The 19,819-nt window shown below is 47.2% G+C and overlaps 1 protein-coding gene across 1 annotated transcript in view; it reads left to right on the top strand.

Annotated features, from left to right (window-relative positions):
• GRAMD1C (GRAM domain containing 1C) overlaps positions 1-19,819 on the top strand; it is a 263,253-nt gene that overhangs the window by 205,571 nt on the left and 37,863 nt on the right. The window contains exons 7-10 of the mRNA XM_082245479.1: positions 459-577; positions 2,301-2,424; positions 4,636-4,822; positions 8,082-8,222. Coding sequence (XP_082101605.1) covers positions 459-577; positions 2,301-2,424; positions 4,636-4,822; positions 8,082-8,222 — 571 coding nt within the window. The remainder of the gene's footprint in view (positions 1-458; positions 578-2,300; positions 2,425-4,635; positions 4,823-8,081; positions 8,223-19,819) is intronic.

The following is a 19,819-nucleotide window of genomic DNA, read 5'->3' on the forward strand; positions in this document are numbered from 1 at the left end:
ATGCTCCTTACATTGGTGGTCAGTGGGAAGAATGCCCCTTACATTGGTGGTCAGTGGGAAGAATGTTCCTTACATTGGTGATCAGTGGGAAGAATGTTCCTTAGATTGATGGCCAGTGGGAAGAATGTTCCTTACATTGGTGGCCAGTGGGTAGAATGCTCCTTACATTGGTGGTCAGTGGGAAGGAGGCCCCTTACAAATACCATTGATGTTTTTCAGCCAACTGGTTTTGATCCCAGAACTATGCAGAAATTATCAAATGGGGATCAATCAGCCACAGTTCAAGGAACCCCTTTTGACCTCCAGAGGAATCCTAGGATTAACCCAAACTCTGGTTGAGAATTGCTGGTCTATACCATCAGTTCCCTGACCCAGAGGGCCCAGGAGAAGTGTCTGAAGTAAAAAAAATAATTGGGATATAAACAAAACATGTGAACCCATAATTCATCTCTCCACAGAGTCTAACCAAGAAGGAGTTCTGGCAGCTGGTACAGCAAAGCTATGGCACAGAGCTGGGCCTGAATAATGAGGAGATGGACAGCCTACCTATGCCAGCTGAGGACACCGGGGCAGCGAGGTGAGAAGGATCTAATCTATCCAGTGGCCATAATGTCGTATTTTCCCAAACCACTTCTTTTTTTTTTTTTGTTAATGAATTCAGAACATATAAATGTAAAAGTAAATAGCCTGAGACCATTAGATTTTGCCCTTTTCGCACAGAAAAATTAGACTGGGTTCACACAATTTCAATCCAGCTTCTAATGCAGTTGTACTGCGAGTTAATGTGGTTCAGATGTAAGTTTTATTTATTTATTTTTTTCATTTTTGCTTTTTGTGATGGCACCCGCCAGGTTCCTAACAACGATGAGTCCTCCCTGCTGCCAGCTGGATTCCCAGCTGACAGTAGAATGTAAACACAAGAGCTGGCATGAAATAAGTGTGAAGGGTCCCCCAACGATGCATACCATGCCCTTTGGGTCTGGTATGTATATATGTAACTGGGTGACCTGTGTCCTATGATGTCATGGAGCAAGGTCTCCGAGTGACCACCCTGTCCCCAAGTTTACTCAGTGGCAGGGAGGAAGCAGCTGTCAGTGAGGAAGCAGCGGATGTGTTCAGCGGGGTGTTCTTTTTTTTTTTTTTTGTTTTGTTTTTTGCGTGTGGATCGGTGGCCGAGGTTCATCGTGATTGATGGATTTACATCGGGGGGACATGTTTGTTTGTTTGTTTTTTAATAAAGGACCTGTCAAAAATGGTTTATTGTTGACGTTTTGTTGAATGAGTAGTACCCTATACTCGTTCACATTTGGGGGGGCAGCATCTGAGGGCCCCCCTTCTTAAAGGGGGCTTCCAGATTCTGATGAGCTACCCTCCGCACTGCCACAACCACTTTTCCTAATCGGCATGGGTACAAGGTGCTTTGCTGGGAGAGGGTCCTGTTGAGGGCATGTGGCCTGGTATGGTTTAGAAGGGGGGCCCTCTCCTGTCCCCCTCCCTTTCCTGGCCTGCCGGGCTGCATGCTCGGATAAGGGTCTGGTATGGATGGATGTATGGATCGGGAGAACCCCCATGCTGTATAGTGTGTGGTGTGGTGTTGGGTTTGTTTTTTGTTTTTTTTTATCAGCACGTCTTTTGTTTTCATTTTGCTGACAGCGGGGGATCCCGCTGACAGCAGTTGAGTCATGGTTGCTAAGGACACGGCAGCCGCCCACTCTTTAACCAGCTTCTCAATTAATACGAATGAATCCAGAAATTTTGTGTGGGTTTTTTATTTATTTTTTCCTATTCCTGCAGATTTGTTTCTATGTCTATTTAAAAATTCAGAATCTCTAAAAAGCCGAATCTCTTTAGTCAAAAAATAAATCTGAAAAAAACCAAATAGTCAAAAAATAAATCTGAACAAACCAAATCGCACATGTCTAGTAGAAAGCTGGCAGGCACACGCTCCTTAACTACCGATGGCTCCTCACTGCTGCTGACGGCAAGATTGAGTCACTGGTTGTCAGGATGCCAGCAGGTGCCAGTTGGTGCTTGTTCCTAATGTACCAGGTCAGACTGGCTGCAATGCGTTCCAAATCCTGCAACCGGTAACAGCCATGTATAACTATTCCCGGTCACGCCGGACGGAGTCATCAGAATTATTGTCCTGTCTTATTTGAATAGTACAGTCATATATCATCCAATTCTGCAGAGTTATAATCATCCAGGACTATAATGACAGTTATTAAATTGGAACGCAGCAGGTAAATAGTTGTGTGTTGATGCCGGTCATGTTATTCATAGTCTGTTTCTGTCTGCAGGATTCCAGGCAAGGCAGTGAGCGAGGATCTGGGAGAGAAGGGTGAGAAGACATCTCGGGGAGCTTCCCAGGTGAGGGATGGCATCTCCCAGACAGAGACCGACTCAATAAACATCCTACAAATGGTGAGAATCATACTGCCGCTGGATGCATCTATACTGGGGAGGGGGGGGAATGTAGAATGGGGGGGGGGGGCTTTCATCTATGCTAAGGAAGAGGCAGAGTGTAGGACTGGGGGGGGGGGATGCACTGTTTTGCTGGTAAGGGACGTAGGGGGGGGGGGGGTGGAGAGTGCTAGGTATGGAATGAGGGGGGGATCTATATTTCCTCTGAGAGGAGAACAGAGGGTTCTGCTGGAAGGAGGAAATTGAGGTGCATAGTTTTCTATTTGAAGGTAGAAATGGGGGTGCACTGGTTCTGTTTGAAGGAGGAAATGGGGGTGCACTGGTTCTGTTGAAGGAGGAAATGGGGGTGCTCTCTGCTGGAAGGAGAAAATAAGGTGCCCTTGTTTTTTCTGGAAGGAGGAAATTGGGATGCACTGGTTCTGTTTAAAGGAGGAAATAGGGGGTGCTCTGTTTTACGTTTAAAGGTGGAAATGGGGGGGGGGTGCCTGTTTCTTTTTGAAAGAGGAAATGGGGGGGGGGGGGAATAGGGGTTCTCTGCTTCTGCTGGGAGAGGGACATAGTAGGCATTTTTTTTCGTTGGGCGAAGGACGTGGTCATGGGTTGTGCTTGGAATGGGACATGGTGGGGTCATGTTTTTTGCTGGGCAAGCGATGTGATGGGGGTCATGTTTTTTTGCTGGGAATGGGATGTGGAGGGGCCATGTTTTTTGCTGAGAAAGGGATGTGATGGGAGGGGGGGGCCAAGCTTTTTGCTGGGCAAGCGATGTGATGGGGGTCATGTTTTTTGCTTGGAATGGGATGTGGAGGGGGCCATGTTTTTTGCTATGAAAGGGATGTGATGGGAGGGGGGGGGGCAAGCTTTTTGCGGGGCAAGCGATGTGATGGGGGTCATGTTTTTTGCTGGAAATGGGATGTGGAGGGGGCCATTTTTTTTGCTGAGAAAGGGATGTGATGGGGGGGGGGGGGCAAGCTTTTTGCTGGGCAAGCGATGTGATGGGGGTCATGTTTTTTTGCTGGGAATGGGATGTGGAGGGGGCCATGTTTTTTGCTGAAAAAGGGATGTGATGGGAGGGGGGGGGGGCAAGCTTTTTGCTGGGCAAGCGATGTGATGGGGATCATGTTTTTTGCTGGGAATGGGATGTGGAGGGGGCCATATTTTTTGCTGAGAAAGGGAAGTGATTGGATGCGGGGGGGTCAAGCTTTTTGCTGGGAATGGACGTGGTGGGGTAATTTTTTTTCTTCTTTTTCTTGGAATGGGACATGGTGGGGGTCATGTGGGTTTTTTTTTTTTTTTCCCTGGGAATGGGATGTGGTGGGGGTTATGGTTTTTTTTTTTTCCCTGGAAATGGTATATGGTGGGGGTCATGTTTATTTGCTGGGAACCAGACTAAAAAAGGCAGGGGGAGGGAGAGGGCTATAATTTATGCTTGGCAATAATTGAGGTCGTCATGTATGGTTTTTGAGTGATGGCCATTTGAGATGGGGGCTTCAACATGTTTCTTCCATATTGCATCCTGGTGCCAACTCTTCCCCAGGTAAGTGACATGCACACAACCGGGCATCCATATGATGTAAAAGAAAATGTGATTAATCAGACACGGCCACCTTCTTTCATTGCTCTGTGATCCAGTTCTGATGCTCATGTGCCCACCGTAGGCACTTTTGGCTGTGGACATGGGTCAACATGGGCACCATGACCAGTCTGCGGCTACACAACCCCAAACGCAACAAACTGCTATGTGTTCTGACACCCTTCTATCAGAACCAGTATTCACTTATTCAGCAATTTTCCCTTCAGTAGCTCTTCTATTGGGTCAGACTACATGGACCAGTCTTTGCTCCCCACCTCTTATCAGTGAGATTTGGGCTCCCATGACCCTTTCACTCGTTCACCAGTTTTCCTTCTTAGGACCACGTTTGGTCGGTCTGGACAACTGCAGACCAGGAACATCCCACAAGAGCTGCAGTTTTGGAGTTGCTCTGACCCAGATATTACAATTTGGCCCTTGTAAAAGTCACTCAAATCTTCACGCTTGCCCATTTTTTTTTTTTTTCCAACACATCAACTTTAGGGACAACATGTGCGCTTATTGCTAAATACATCACACCCTTTGGAATCATATAATCAAGGGCATTCACTGTATTGATCAGTGGTCATAATGTTATGGCTGATCAGTGTATGTCCTTTAACATCTGACTTTCCTCCCCCCAGATAGCCTCACAGATCAACCCAGAGGACGGGACAGGGGAGAGGACAACAGGGAAGAGCCCCCTCCTGAGCTCCAGCAGGCAAAGCAGCCTCCGCTCACACATCGGGACCCCCGCCCTGGCACTGGACCTGAATGGCCGTGAGAACCAGCAAGCTGACCGGAGCAGCTACTCCGACTCCGCTGAGGAATGTAAGTGGCATATAGCTGGAATAAAACGTCTCTGGACAACAAAATGTTAAAGTCCTGTAAAAAATTATTTATTATACAATTATATATATATAATATATATAATATATATATATATATATATATATATATATATATATATATATTTTAGTTTTATTTTATCTTTTCATGTGACAACACTGAGTCCCGGTACACACTTGTGCAATGCAGGAAGGCTGCGAATTCGCAGCCTGTTCCCGCATCGCAAACGCACATCTGCCACACTGCCATATGCGATACGCAGGGGGTGTCAAATGTTAACGACACCCCCAGTTTGATCGCATATCGCAGTGCGATCTGACAGTTCGCACAGAATCGGATCGCACAAGTGTGAATCACTGTGCGATCCGATCCTGATGCGGCTGGAAAAAAGGGTCCTGTGCGTCTTTTGTGCGGGTGCAGTGCGAATTTCAGCCATACAAAGTGTATGGCTGAATTCGCATCCGCACAGGAGATCGCATGTAATGAAGGAGCAGTGCGCTCCGAATTACATGCGATCGCCGCACTCGCAATCGTGTGAACCGGCCCTGAAGAAATGACACTTTGCTACAATGTAAAGTAGTGAGTGTACAGCTTGTATAACAGTGTAAATTTCCTGTCCCCTCAAAATAACTCAACACACAGCCATTAATGTCTAAACCGCTGGCAACAAAAGTGAGTACACCCCTAAGGTAAAATGTCCAAATTGGGCCCAAAGTGTCAATATTTTGTGTGGCCACCATTATTTTCCAGCACTGCCTTAACCCTCTTGTGCGTGGAGTTCACCAGAGCTTCACAGGTTGCCACTGGAGTCCTCTTCCACTCCTCCATGATGACATCACAGAGCTGGTGGATGTTAGAGACCTTGCGCTCCTCCTCCTTACATTTGAGGATGTCCCACAGATACTCAATAGGGTTTAGATCTGGAAACATGCTTGGCCAGTCCATCACCTTTACCCTCAGCTTCTTTAGCAAGGCAGTGGTCGACTTAAAGGTGTGTTTGGGGTCGTTATCATGTTGGAATACTGCCCTGCGGCCCAGTTTCCGAAGGGAGGGGATCATGCTCTGCTTCAGTATGTCACAGTACATGTTGGCATTCATGGTTCCCTCAATGAACTGTAGCTCCCCAGTGCCGGCAGCACTCATGCAGCCCCAGACCATGGCACTCCCACCACCATGCTTGACTGTAGGCAAGACACACTTGTCTTTGTACTCCTCACCTGGTTGCCCCCACACACGCTTGACACCATCTGAACCAAATAAGTTTATCTTGGTCTCATCAGCCCACAGGACATGGTTCCAGTAATCCATGTCCTTAGTTTGCTTGTTTTTTTTAACAAACTGCGGGCTTTCTTGTGCATCATCTTCCTTCTGGGATGACAGCCATGCAGACCAATTTGATGCAGTGTGTGGCGTATGGTCTGAGCACTGACAGGCTGACCCCCCACCCCTTCAGCCTCTGCAGCAATGCTGGCAGCACTCATACATCTATTTCCCAAAGACAACCTCTGGATATGACGCTGAGCACGTTCACTCAACTTCCTTGGTCGACCATTTGACCATTCTGAGTGGAACTTGTCCTGTTAAAATGCTGTATGGCCTTGGCCACTGTGCTGCAGCTCAGTTTCAGGGTCTTGGCAATCTTCTTATAGCCTAGGCCACATGTGTCAAACACAAGGCCCGCGGGCCGAATCCGGCCCTCCAGGCCATTTCATGTGGCCCTGACACCTCTCCTGCAGCTACAGGAAAGCTCAAGCCCCTGTACTTTTTGCTTTCGAGTAATGCTTACGCCTTCTTCCCAGCAGCTGCACAAGATAAGGGGGCTTCACTATGATGTAAGGAAGGGTGAGGGACTCAACTTCTGATGGTGGTGGGGCTCTTAACCTCTTATGTAAGGGTAGGGGATGCTCTGGACATCTAGTCTTACAGATACAACCGGCCCGTTTGCGGGCAATCATAATGCTGACGCGATGCCCACAATTTTAATTGAGTTTGACACCCCTGGCCTAGGCCATCTTTATGCAGAGCAACAATTCTTTTTTCAGATCCTCAGAGTTTTTTGCCATGAGGTGCCATGTTGAACTTCCAGTGACCAGTATGAGAGAGTGAGAGCGATAACACAAGATTTAACACACCTTCTCCCTATTCACACCTGAGACCTTGTAACACTAACGAGTCACATGACACCGGGGAGGGAAAATGGCAAATTGGGCCCAATTTGGACATTTTCACTTAGGGGTGTACTCATTTTTGTTGCCAGCAGTTTAGACATTAATGGCTGTGTGTTGAGTTATTTTGAGGGGACAGCAAATTTACACTGTAAGTGCCGGTTCACACTAGGGCGACCTGTGAGGCGACCTGGTCGCCTCACAGGTCGCCGCAGGTCACCTCCCATAGGGAAGCTACGGACCCATTCTAATAGGAGCGACACAAGTCGCTCCGACCTAAAAAAAGGGTCCGGAGCTTCTTTGGGGCGACCAGGAGGCGACCGCCATAGACTTAAATGTTATGAAGTCCGTGGCGGCCGCTCCGAGGTTGCGGCGCGCTGCTCGCACAGCGACCTTGGAGGTCGCCACCTAAAGTAGCGTCGCGGTAGTGTGAACCGGCGCTTATACAAGCTGTACACTCACTACTTTACATTGTAGCAAAGTGTAATTTCTTCAGTGTTGTCACATGAAAAGATAGAATAAAATATTTACAAACATGTGAGGGGTGTACTCAAAAAGTTAATTTATTTTGGTAATTAAATTCAAAAAGTGAAACTCCATATATTTTATATAGATGTGTTACACACACAGTGATATATTTCAAGCATTTTTTTTCTTTTAACTTTGATGATTATGGCTTACAGCTTGTAAAAACCAAAAATTTAGTATCTCAGAAAATCAGAAAAATCCTCATCCCGTACTCGGTAGGATGCCAATGGGGACTTCTTACTCTTCACCAGGACACCATAAAGCATGTCTGCAGCGGAAGAGGTGCAGTCTTTTTATGGGGCATCAGAGCAGCCGGGGGGGGGGGGGGGCAATTGCCCGCCTGCCCCACTGTCCCAGTCCACCCCTGTCCCCCAACCAGGAAATGAGGCGGAGCTCTATCTGCCTTGCTGAAGCCGCTCATGCACACTGCGAGAACCTCACAGTGTGCAGTGAAACCAGAGTTAGCAAATGTAGTCTCTGGTCTATGTTCTCCACAGAGATATGTCTTCTGCAGTCCATGATTTAGACGTGGTCCTGTTTTCCTCTAGGTGACAGAGTTCATGATGAACAGGTGGAAGGAAGATTATACATTAACCAGGTGTTCAACATTCGAGCGGACAGGATGTTTGAGCTGCTCTTCACCCCCTCTCGTTTCATGCAGAAGTTTTATGCCTCCAGGAAAGTCTTTGGTAAGTCCTGCTTAGACACGTGCAGAGCGAAAAGATTCGTTTTTGTTTTCGATCATTTGTTACGTTACTAATTTCATTTTGTTGCATTCGAAAATTTAATTAATTTCATTTTAGTTCATTCGTTTTCAGCTGGACAGGACTTGAATTTTTCATCAAAAATATCAAATTAAATTTCCGAAGACAGCTATATTCTTTCTATTTGATTCTATTCCTTTATTTACTTTTCTTTGATTTACTATTCTTTTCTATTCTATCCTATTCTATTCAGTTTTATTTTATTATTATTATTATTATTATTATACAGGATTTATATTGTGCTGCCCGTTTTACGCAGCGCTTTACAACCTGAGGGTAGAAAGTACAACTACAATACACTTTTAATACAGGAGAAATCAGAGGGCACTGCTCGTTAGAGCCTACAATCTGAAAGGAAGGGTCAAGAGATACAAGAGGTATAACTGTAGGGAGGGGGGATCGGCTGATGGAGAAAATAAAAGTACAGTTGTTAGGTGGGGGCCAGATAGGATTCTCTGAAGACCTACGTTTTCAGGGATTGTCTGAAATTGGAGATAGTCGGACAGATTGGGGTAGAGAGTTCCAGAGGATGGGATTCTTCTTTCTTTTTCTTTCTTTCTTTCTTTCTTTCTTTCTTTCTTTCTTTCTTTCTTTCTTTCTTTCTTTCTTTCTTTCTTTCTTTTTCTTTCTTTCTTTCTTTTTCTTTCTTTCTTTCTTTTTCTTTCTTTCTTTCTTTTTCTTTCTTTCTTTCTTTTTCTTTCTTTCTTTTTCTTCCTTCCTTCCTTTTTTTTCTTCCTTCCTTCCTTCCTTCCTTCCTTCCTTTCTTCCTTCTTTCTTTCTTTCTTTTTCTTCCTTCTTTCTTTCTTTCTTTTTCTTCCTTCTTTCTTTCTTTTTCTTCCTTCTTTCTTTCTTTCTTTTTCTTCCTTCTTTCTTTCTTTCTTTCTTTTTCTTCTTTCTTTCTTTCTTTTTCTTCCTTCTTTCTTTCTTTCTTTCTTTTTCTTCTTTCTTTCTTTCTTTTTCTTCCTTCTTTCTTTCTTTCTTTCTTTTTCTTCCTTCCTTCTTTCTTTCTTTTTCTTCCTTTTTTTTTTTTTTTCTTCTTCCTTTTTTTTTTTTTCTTCTTCCTTTTTTTTTTTTTTTTTTTTCCTATACCTACTCCCTTTTTTCTTTTCTGATTTATTCTATTCTATAAAGCAGCAGTCTCTAAACTGCAGCCTAGGGGCCGGATGCGCCCCTTTGCTTGCATTAATCTTGTCCCTTGGGCACTATTCCATCCACTGATTCGAACAATGTGGCATCTATCCTGTCACACCAGCAATGGGGCATTATCCCCCCCCCCCAACCCCCACTGACACCAACAATGGGGCACAATTCCTTCCATTGTTACCCCACAATGGGGCACAGTTCCTTCCATTGTTACCCAAGGATGGGGCGCAGTTCCTTCCATTGTTACCCAATGATGGGGCGCAGTTCCTTCCATTGTTACCCAATGATGGGGCGCAGTTCCTTCCATTGTTACCCAATGATGGGGCGCAGTTCCTTCCATTGTTACCCAATGATGGGGCGCAGTTGCTTGCATTGTCGCCCAGCGATGGGGCGCAGTTGCTTGCATTGTCGCCCAACGATGGGGCGCAGTTGCTTGCATTGTCGCCCAACGATGGGGCGCAGTTGCTTGCATTGGCGCCCAACGATGGGGCGCAGTTGCTTGCATTGTCGCCCAACGATGGGGCGCAGTTGCTTGCATTGTCGCCCATCGATGGGGCGCAGTTGCTTGCATTGTCGCCCAACGATGGGGCGCAGTTGCTTGCTTTGTCGCCCACTTCCTCCTTACTGACTGTGATTGACAGCAGCGGGAGCCCAATGGCTCCCAATGCTGTCCATGAGCCAATGAGGAGGAAGAGAGCAAAGGGTGCTGGATCAGGCTCAGGTAAGTATTGGGGGTAGAGTAGCTGCATGCAAAAACCTTCTGCCTTTGAACAAAGGATTAAAGTGGTTCTAAAGTTTGGAGAAACCTGCTTTAAAGGGTCAATTTACTGTCCTTCAGACTTTTGAGGGGGCCAGACCGTGGCCAGTGTAAGTAGAAAATGCCCTGGTGTCAATGAGCGTAAAGCATGCCCCATCATTGGTATTACACGGAGGAATCGTGCCCCATTGTTGGTATTAGTGGGGAAAACCGTGCCCCATCGTTGGTGTCAGTAGGAGGAATAGTGCCCCATTGTTGGTGTCAGTGGGAGGAATAGTGCCCCATCGTTGGTGTCAGTGGGAGGAATAGTGCCCCATCGTTGGTGTCAGTGGGAGGAATAGTGCCCCATCGTTGGTGTCAGTGGGAGGAATAGTGCCCCATCGTTGGTGTCAGTGGGAGGAATAGTGCCCCATCATTGGTGTCAGTGGGAGGAATAGTGCCTCATCGTTGGTGTCAGTGGGAGGAATAGTTATCCCGTTGCTGGTGTCAGTGGTAAGAATAGTGCCCCTTTGTTAGTGTAGGAGGAATAGTGCCCCATTGTTGGTGTCAGTGGAAGGAATAGTTACCCCATTGTTGGTGTCGGTGGGAAGAATTATGCCCCTTTGTTAGTGTGGAAGGAATGGTGCCTTGGATTTGAATAAACTTTAGTGGTAATGCACGAGGTTGGTGCGCCCTTCTCTTGTTTTTCAGTGTAATTGGATACCCTTGGCCCTGAGGGGGCAGCAAGAACCTAAGTGGTGTGCAAAAAAAACACTCGATCACTCACCTCCTCGCATACCACTTAAGCACAGGAGAGATACTATTTAAGTATTGGGGGGGGGGGGGCTGCTACACACAAGGTTTTTTACCTTCATGCATAGAATGAATGGAGGTAAAATATCTTGTGCCTTTTACAACCACTTTTAGGATAGCCCCTCCCTATACCGGCGTTGCTCTGGTGTCTTTGATTGCAGCCATCCTGCGGTGCGGCCCTCAGCCTAGCTTTTGAAATGCTGTGTTCAGACCCCGCTGGGTTGGACATTACGGGGATATTCCAAAAGTGACCATCGGCCACTGGATTCTGCGTAGAGCACTTTCCAGGCTTTGTGCTGGTAAATAGTAGCCTCGGAGTGCTTTCCAGGTCCAGACCCATTGGCATACCCTTGTCACTTGCCCTGTCTCTTAAGACCCGCTGAGCACTGGGAGCGACTAATTGTAGATTAGCGCTGGATAACTCAGATCATTCACTAGGCGGAGTGTTGTGCACGCACTCATTCTCACCACCTAACGTCAAGGAAATACGGTCATGTGAAAAATAAAATGCACCTTATGGAAATTTGTTGAATCTTTCAACATATTTGAACAGGCAAAAGTTTCCATAAACAGAACCATTCAGGTGTATCACCTTTACCTGTTGCCAAACAAGAAAAAATGTACTTGGTGGACTTCTTTCATAATGTTGAAAGTATCCAGTCGAAATTCTTTTTGGCGCCACATTCATGTAGCACAGCCCCCTTGAGCAACTATCTTCATGGTACTCGCCTAGCACCCCCTTTTCATTCCACCAGCTGACACCTGTCACTTGACTACTCTACTCCGGGGTGGCCCCCTCACAGGTCAGGCCCTCAGACACGATCCCCTATACTCACGATACTGTTTTTCCAGGTTTTCCAGTGTTTCAACCCCTCTAGTCAGCTCTCCTGGACCTCTGGGTTCAGCTTCTTCCTCTTGGTTCACCAGGCCGACTGCCTGTGACCACGTGCCATCACCCTCCCTCCGGGACTCTGCTTACCAGCCAAAGACCCTGAGTACATATGCTCCTGGCTTTTAGATCACACCCCAGAATGCAGAGACAGCAGTCTGTGACAATCACTGAGGCTGTATCAAAGCCTGTGTGCCCATTGGTCAGGTTTCCTCCAGTGGCGGCTGGTGCGCAAAATTTTTTTTTGGGGGGGGGGGGGGCGCAAACAGAAAAATGTAATAGGCATTGCTTTGCGGCAAAAACGCTGTAAAAAATTGCGTGACTTTGAGGTTGCAAAAGTGTGAAAGGGGCCTTCAGTAATTAAGGTATAGCGTGCCCCCTTTCAATGCACAGTGACCAGCGTGCCCCCTTTCAATGCACAGTGACCAGCGTGCCCCCTTTCAATGCACAGTGACCAGCGTGCCCCCTTTCAATGCACAGTGACCAGCGTGCCCCCTTTCAATGCACAGTGACCAGCGTGCCCCCTTTCAATGTACAGATCAGCGTGCGTGCCCCCTTCAATGCAGTGACCAGCATACATTCCCCCAATGCAGAGATCAGCGTGCATGTCCCCTTCAATGCAGTGACCAGCATACATTCCCCCCACGCAGAGATCAGCGTGCATGTCCCCTTCAATGCAGTGACCAGCATACATACTCCCAATGCAGAGATCAGCGTCCGTGCCCCCTTACTTACCTGGAGCGGTGGCGGGCAGCTTCTCCTCAGTCCCGGCAGCACGTCTCCTCCAGTCCTCCCACTCCTGCCTCCTCCTCTGCCAATGGCATGGGGTTTGCCTTGCGGCCAATCATGAAGTGTGTATCGGACACGCTTCCTGATTGGCCAGGAGGAGGATCGGTGTGACAATAGCGAATTTTCATTTGCCATTGTCACACAATGGGTGGGCTCGGGGCGCACTGCTCTGCGCCCCAGCTCCACCCTTTGCATACCCTATTAGAGCCTCTGGCTCTAATCAGGTGATTAAAAAAAAAAAACAAGCTCCATGCGGCCGGCGCCCCTGCATGCAGATTAGGGGGGCGCCCTCAATACACCGGCCGCCACTGGTTTCTTCCACTGTCCAATATGCCTCCCTATTGGACCAGTGTGGACACTCCCTAGACCAGATGAATCGCACACTGAGCACCATGAGCAAACCTAACTCACAGATCCTGCTCTCTGTTAGGCAGAAAGCAATAAAGAATTTGCCTGCTGCTCCTCTGATAGGCAGACAGAGCCAAAACCATACTCCCTCTCTAGCACCTACCTAGGAGGGTGCTACACTCGTATCAAGCACACTTTCATATGAAACCGAATCCATAGTTGACTCAATGACTGCAAGCTGCCCAGGCCATGAAGTGGCAAAGCAACCCAAAACCATAATTTCACCACCATGCTTCACAGCTATTAGGTTCTCCTGGAATACTGTATATGGTTTGTGGTAAACATGTCTCCTGTTACTGAACAACTCTTGCATTTATCAGTGTTCAGGACGTATTTTAAAACCCACAGGGACTCTTTCTGGCCACAATAGTGATGGAAAAGTTGTTTCAAGGGGACTAACATCTGGACTGTGGCATGCCGGAGGGGGATCCATGGCAAAACTCCCATGGAAAATTACGTAGTTGACGCAGAGTCAGGTTTTAATCCATAAAGGGAATAAATCACCTAACATTCCTAAATTGTTTGGAATAATGTGCTTTAAAACATCCAGTGTGTGTATACGATCAGGTATGATGTTGTATCGATCAGGTAGTGTAAGGGTTACGCCCATTTCACAGTGACAGACCAAACTCCCCGTTTAACGCACCGCAAACAACCGCAAACAGACCAGAACCGACCAAAATGGGACAGAAACTGGGCTTTAAGGGTTAGGTTTAGTGTTAGGGGCTAGGGTTAGGGTTACGGTGAGATACTTAGGGTTAGAGTTAGTAACCCTAAGCACTAAAAATAACCCTAACCCTAGCCCTAACCCTAATTCTAATTTTTTTTCTGGTTCTGGACATGCTACAGAGCTGAAACTTCACAGGTACACTTTTTAGACCCCCAGACACTGAATCACACAAAAAAAAGTTCTTAAAAATTGTCATTTTTTGATAGAGAGCCAATTATTGGAAAAATTAAAAAAAAAATAAAAAAAAAAAAAAAAAAAAAAACATTTCTTTGGATTTAGCGTCTGGGGGGTCTAAAAAGTGTACCTGTGAAGTTTCAGCTCTGTAGCATGTCCAGAACCAGAAAAAAAATACGAATTAGGGTTAGGGCTAGGGTTAGGGTTATTTTTATGGCTAGGCTTAGAGGGTTAGGGTTAAGGTTAGAGGGTTAGGGTTAGGTTTAGTGTTAGGGGTTAGGGTTAGAGTTAGTAGCCCTACCCCTCTAACCCTAACCCTCTAACCCTAACCCTCTAACCCTAAGCACTAAAAATAACCCTAACCCTAACCCTAGCCCTAACCCTAATTCTATTTTTTTTTTCTGGTTCTGGACATGCTACAGAGCTGAAACTTCACAGGTACACTTTTTAGACCTCCCAGACAATAAATCCAAAGAATTTTTTTTTTAATTTTTTCAATAATTGGCTCTCTATCAAAAATGACAATTTTTGATAACTTTTTTTTGTGTGTGATTTAGTGTCTAGGGGGTCTAAAAAGTGTACCTGTGAAGTTTCAGCTCTGTAGCATGTCCAGAACCAGAAAAAAGATAATTTTTCAGTAGAGCAGAGATAGTGAGAACCCCTTTTACACCTATTTGATCTAGGGGCTAGGGTTAGGGTTTACGGTGAGATACATGGGGTTAGAGTTAGTAACCCTACCCCTACGCCTCTAACCCTAACAGTCTAACCCTAAGCACTAAAAATAACCCTAACCCTAGCCCTAACGCTAATTCTAATTTTTTTTCTGGTTCTGGACATGCTACAGAGCTGAAACTTCACAGGTACACTTTTTAGACCCCCCCCCCCCCCCCCAGACACTAATCCAAAAAAAAGTCATGCCTGCCACCGTATATATCAGTGGTGGGTGGGCAGTGGCACTGCAGTGGGCACAGTACACTCTGTGGACCTGACAGTCACTGGCAGCCCAGGCAACTGCAATAATAAAAAATATTTTTTTTTTTCAATTTGCAACAAGATGCTGTGCCACCGTATATATATCGGTAGTGGGCAGTGCACTGCAGTGGGTACAGTGCACTCTGTGGACCTGACACAGCACTCACTGCAATTATGACAGAGGAGAAAAAAAATATTTTTTAAAATGCAAGGTACTGTGCCTGTGCCACCCGAAATGAGTGTGGTGTGCACACAGTACAGTCTGTGGTGGGTCTGTGGCCTCTCACACACAGCGGGCAGGTAACTGCAGTGTACAATAGATATATATATAGATACTCAAATACCAGCCCTAAAAAGGGCTTTTGGGAACAATAGATATATATATATATATCCAAAAAAAAACTCAAATACCAGCCCTAGGAAGGGCTTTTTGGGGTGCTGTCCTTACAGCAGGAGTGTACCAAGAACACTGACTAACTGTCCCTAGCTATAACAGCAGCAGCAGCACTTTCCCTGCTCTCAGTAACACAGAAATGATCTAAAATGGATGCTGCCCTTGCTTATTTATAGGAGGTGGGAGGGTGTGGGAGGGAGGTATGCTGATTGGCCTGGAATGTGTCTGCTGACTGTGAGGTTCAGGGTCAAAGTTTGCCTCGATGATGTATAGGAGGCGGACCGAACATCGCATATGTTCGCCCGCCGAGGCGAACGCGAACATGCGAAGTTCGCTGGGAACTGTCCGCTGGCGAACAGTTCAGTACATCTCTAAGTAGGAGCAGGTACCTTTTTGAAAACCAGGTAACTGCTCCCCCCCCTCCACCCCAAAAAGTGCCAAATGTGGCAGAAGAGGGGGGGGGGGTGCAAACAAGCGGAGCTTCCCCTATTGGGGGGAGCTCTGCTTTAAGTTGAAAAGGAAAGTGGACAGATTGGAAATGTATCCTTTTTCAATAAGGTTGTAGCGTGTGTGGTGTATATGAACAGATTTTTTCCTATTCAAAGCGATTGTAAATGATTAAATGTTTTATTTTTGAAAAATAACAGAACATGTTATACTTACTTACTCTGTACAATGGTTTTGCACAGAGCAGCCCCAATCCTTCTCTTCTGGGTTCCCCTGCTGGTGCTCTTGGCTCTTATCTCCCGCTAAGTGCCCCCATAGCAAGCCCCTTGATATGGGGGAACTTGTGTGGGCTTCCTCCTGGGCCGGCTCTTTTCCCAGTCCTGGTCAATGTGGGTGTGTCCCAATTCTCCCTCCCCGTCTCGTGTGTAAAAGGGGCGGTTTGGGAAAATGTGGAGTAAGTGATGGCAAAATGTTGTACAACCTGGACACTACGCGTGGGCAATCCAGATCATGTAAGCAGAAGGCCTCAAAAAGGCTGTAAGTCCTTTTGGGGAGTTTCAATGGATTTCTTTCAGTGCTGTTACCTCCTAAGGTCACAAAGACTTTCTCATTGCACCCACTTTTCCCACTCTTACTCTATGACGATTGGAAACGCCCCAACTAGAGGTTTGCTTCACCATGTGCTTATTAGCCTTGTAACCATTTCGGGGGGATTTAGAGAGAAAAAGGTTTATTCCTGTAGATGTGGCAGTGTCCCACTTTAATAAGATGACTACCAAATGCCCTTTGTAGAACCCTTTTTTTTCCTCTGGTGAGCCCTACCCTTCACACTATCCTCCCTGTGACTTTTTTTGCCCAACTATGAGAGCCTGGCGGAGATCCCTTAGGACAGGGGTGTCATACTCAATTTCATTGTGGGCCGCATCACCATTATAGTTGCCCTCAGAAGGCCAGTTCTATCTGTAGCCCACCACTAACAGAAGTCAAGAGCCCCCACCCTCCCTTATATCACAGTGCATCTCCTTTACCATGTGCTGCTGCTGGGAAGAAGCTGGAGGCAGAGCTGGGAAGCAGCAACTGCAGGGTCTGGAGGAGGGCTGGAGTCTGCTGAATTATGAGACCAGTGGAGGTGGAGAGGGGGTGCTGCAGCTGCACAGAGAGGTGCAGGGTCTGAAGGAGGAGTTGTGTCATCCTCTCTGCTGCCAACTGCTGAGTTGAGGGGGGGGGGGGGTTGGTCCTCTCTGCAGCTGCATGGGGAAGCACAGGAGGGGGAGGCACAGGATCTGGCTGAGGAGTTCTGTCCTCTCTGCTGAGACAAGGTTGGGGCAGAGATGAGGGAGATGCTGCAGGAGAGGTGCAAGGGCCACATAAAATGGCCTGGAGGGCCGGATTCGGCCCGCGGGCCTTTTGTTTGCCTTAGGCCCCATACACACGTTCCGATAATCGTACGACAAAACTCGCTTTCGACCTGATCTCACGATAATCTGATCGTTAGTACACAGCTTTCGACAGCCGATCACGACAGTTGGTCCAACAAAATCTGAAGGGACAAACAGGAAAACTTCTGTCGTACGACATCTTCTCGAACGATAATCGTTTCGTCAGTACAATATTCGTACGCTAAAAGTCGATCGACAAATACCACGCATGATCGGAAACAGTAAAATAATCCGCAGGGGTCAGACGTATATACATCACTTCCGTTACGTAGCTACGAAAAATACACTTGGTCAGTGAATCGTACGAAGAAAATCTGATGGTTTGTATGCAGAGTTGGTTTCGATTTTAGTAACATGCAACAATTTACGAAACATTAGTCGTACGATTATCGGAACATGTGTACGGGGCATTAGGAGATCTCAGCACTTTTGCAGCTGATCTCTTGATTATAGAACACATGGAGCAACTTGCTGAGAGCTTTAAATTTTGGTTGTGATGGTCTGCTGCAGGCTTCCTGGCTTATCTCTCACCTCGGTCTCTGATTCATACACATACGTAGGGCACTGGTTAACCTTCCCCCATCCGCGCTACAGCCTATATACGGCTGCAGCGCGGACTTGAATTTTCGGGAGGCCGTTTTTAAACGGCCTCCCAGTGACAGGCCCCCCGCGCGCTCCCGCGAGCGCGCTGCGGGGTAATCTGTGATCGGCCGTGTCCCTTGGACACGGCCGATCACAGATCGTGGTGAATGGCCAATCACAGCGGCCATTCACCACGTGATCGGGCCGTCCAATGAGCGATGATCTCATATGTAAACATATGAGATCATCTCTCATCGCCGGCGCTCCTTCCTCACACAGAGACTGCAGTGTGAGGAAGGAGGGGGAGCCTCACAGCGCCGGGGACACAGCAATGTAATCAGGGCACTGATCACCAGTGCCCTGATTACTAAAGGTAAAAACACACACACAGTGCCCCCCCATCAGTGCCCTCAGTGCCCCCCATCAATGCCCACAATCAGTGCCCATAGTGCTGCTAGTCAGTGCCCATCGGTGCCTGCTCATCTAGGCACTGATAAGCACTGACTGGCAGCACTATGGGCACTGAGTGTGGGCACTGATGGTGCTGCCCATCAGTGCCGCTCATCAGTGCCACCCGTCAGTGTCCAGTGCCATCCGCCAGTGCCCATCAGTGCCGCCCATCAGTGCCGCCTCTCAGTGCCCAGCAGTGCCGCCTCTCAGTGCCCAGCAGTGCCACCTCTCAGTGCCCATCAGTGCCACCTATCAGTGCTCATCAGTGCCGCCTATCAATGCCGCCTATCAGTGCTCATCAGTGCGGCATATTAGTACCTCCTCATCAGTGCCCATAAGTGCCACCTCATCAGTGCCCATAAGTGCCACCTCATCAGTGCCCATAAGTGCCACCTCATCAGTGCCCATCAGTGCAGCCTATCAGTGCCGCCTCATCAGCGCACATCAGTGAAGGAGAAAAATTTATTTTCAAAATTTACTCGCAGAAAATAAGAAAAACTTTTTTTTTTTTTCAAAATTTTCTGTCTTTATTCTTTTTTTTTTTGTAAAAAATAAAAAACCCAGAGATGATTACATACCACCAAAAGAAAGCTCTATTTGTGTGAAAAAAATGATAAAAATTTCATATGGGTACAGTGTAGCATGACCGCGCAATTGTCAGTCAAAGTGTGACAGCGCTGAAAGCTGAAAATTGGCCTGGATGGGAAGGGTGTTTAAGTGCACAGAAGGCAAGTGGTTAAAGTGCTAGACTGCACAACCTGCATGTAAGAAGTGTTTGATCCACATGGACTTCCAAGGACAATGTATTATCAAATCTAATCTTGATACTGATCTTCTATGCTACCAAACAAGAACACCAATGATGGCAAGAGCACCCACCTTCCATAGTGGAAGAAGGCAAAGGCTTTAGCTAGGACCTGGTACTCAGTCTACCAAATCATCAAGCAAGCTGCCTTTAGCATCTAGATCAAGGGTCTTCAAACTATGGCCCTCCAGTTGTTCAGGAACTACGATTCCCATCATCCCCAAACATAGCTGTGAATGTCAGAGTTTTATGCCTCGTGGGATGTGTAGTTCTGCAACAGCCGGAGGGCCGTAGTTTGAGGATCCCTAATCTAGATGAACCCCACCTTCCATAGTGGACCTCTGCTGTATGGGCAGACTCCAGTAACTTCAACGTGTCCTGTAATATGTGCGCCCCCTCGCTGTCAACCTATCTCTCTGGATCTGACCCTTGTCCCTGTTTTTATAAAGTGCAGGATCAGTGGGTCAGACCCAAGACCGCCTGCCAAGAAAGACCCGGGAAGCATATTAACCACTTGCCGACTGCCGCACGACTATTTACGTCGGCAGTCAGCCCCTCACAGGCAGAGCAACGTAGGGATATGTCGCTAGCCTGTGAGGGTCTAGGGAGCGAGCACGCGCCCCCGCGTGGTCACGGACCCCCCCGCGCGTGTGTGACCGGCGGACCCGATGTCCGCCGGTCACTAGGCAATCGTCGGTGGAGAGGGAGAAAGGCAGGCGGCTGATATAAATAAGCCGCCTGTCATTCTCCC

Source organism: Pelophylax lessonae, assembly GCF_965119305.1.
Source record: "Pelophylax lessonae genome assembly, chromosome: 2".
Taxonomy (NCBI): Eukaryota; Metazoa; Chordata; class Amphibia; order Anura; family Ranidae; genus Pelophylax; species Pelophylax lessonae.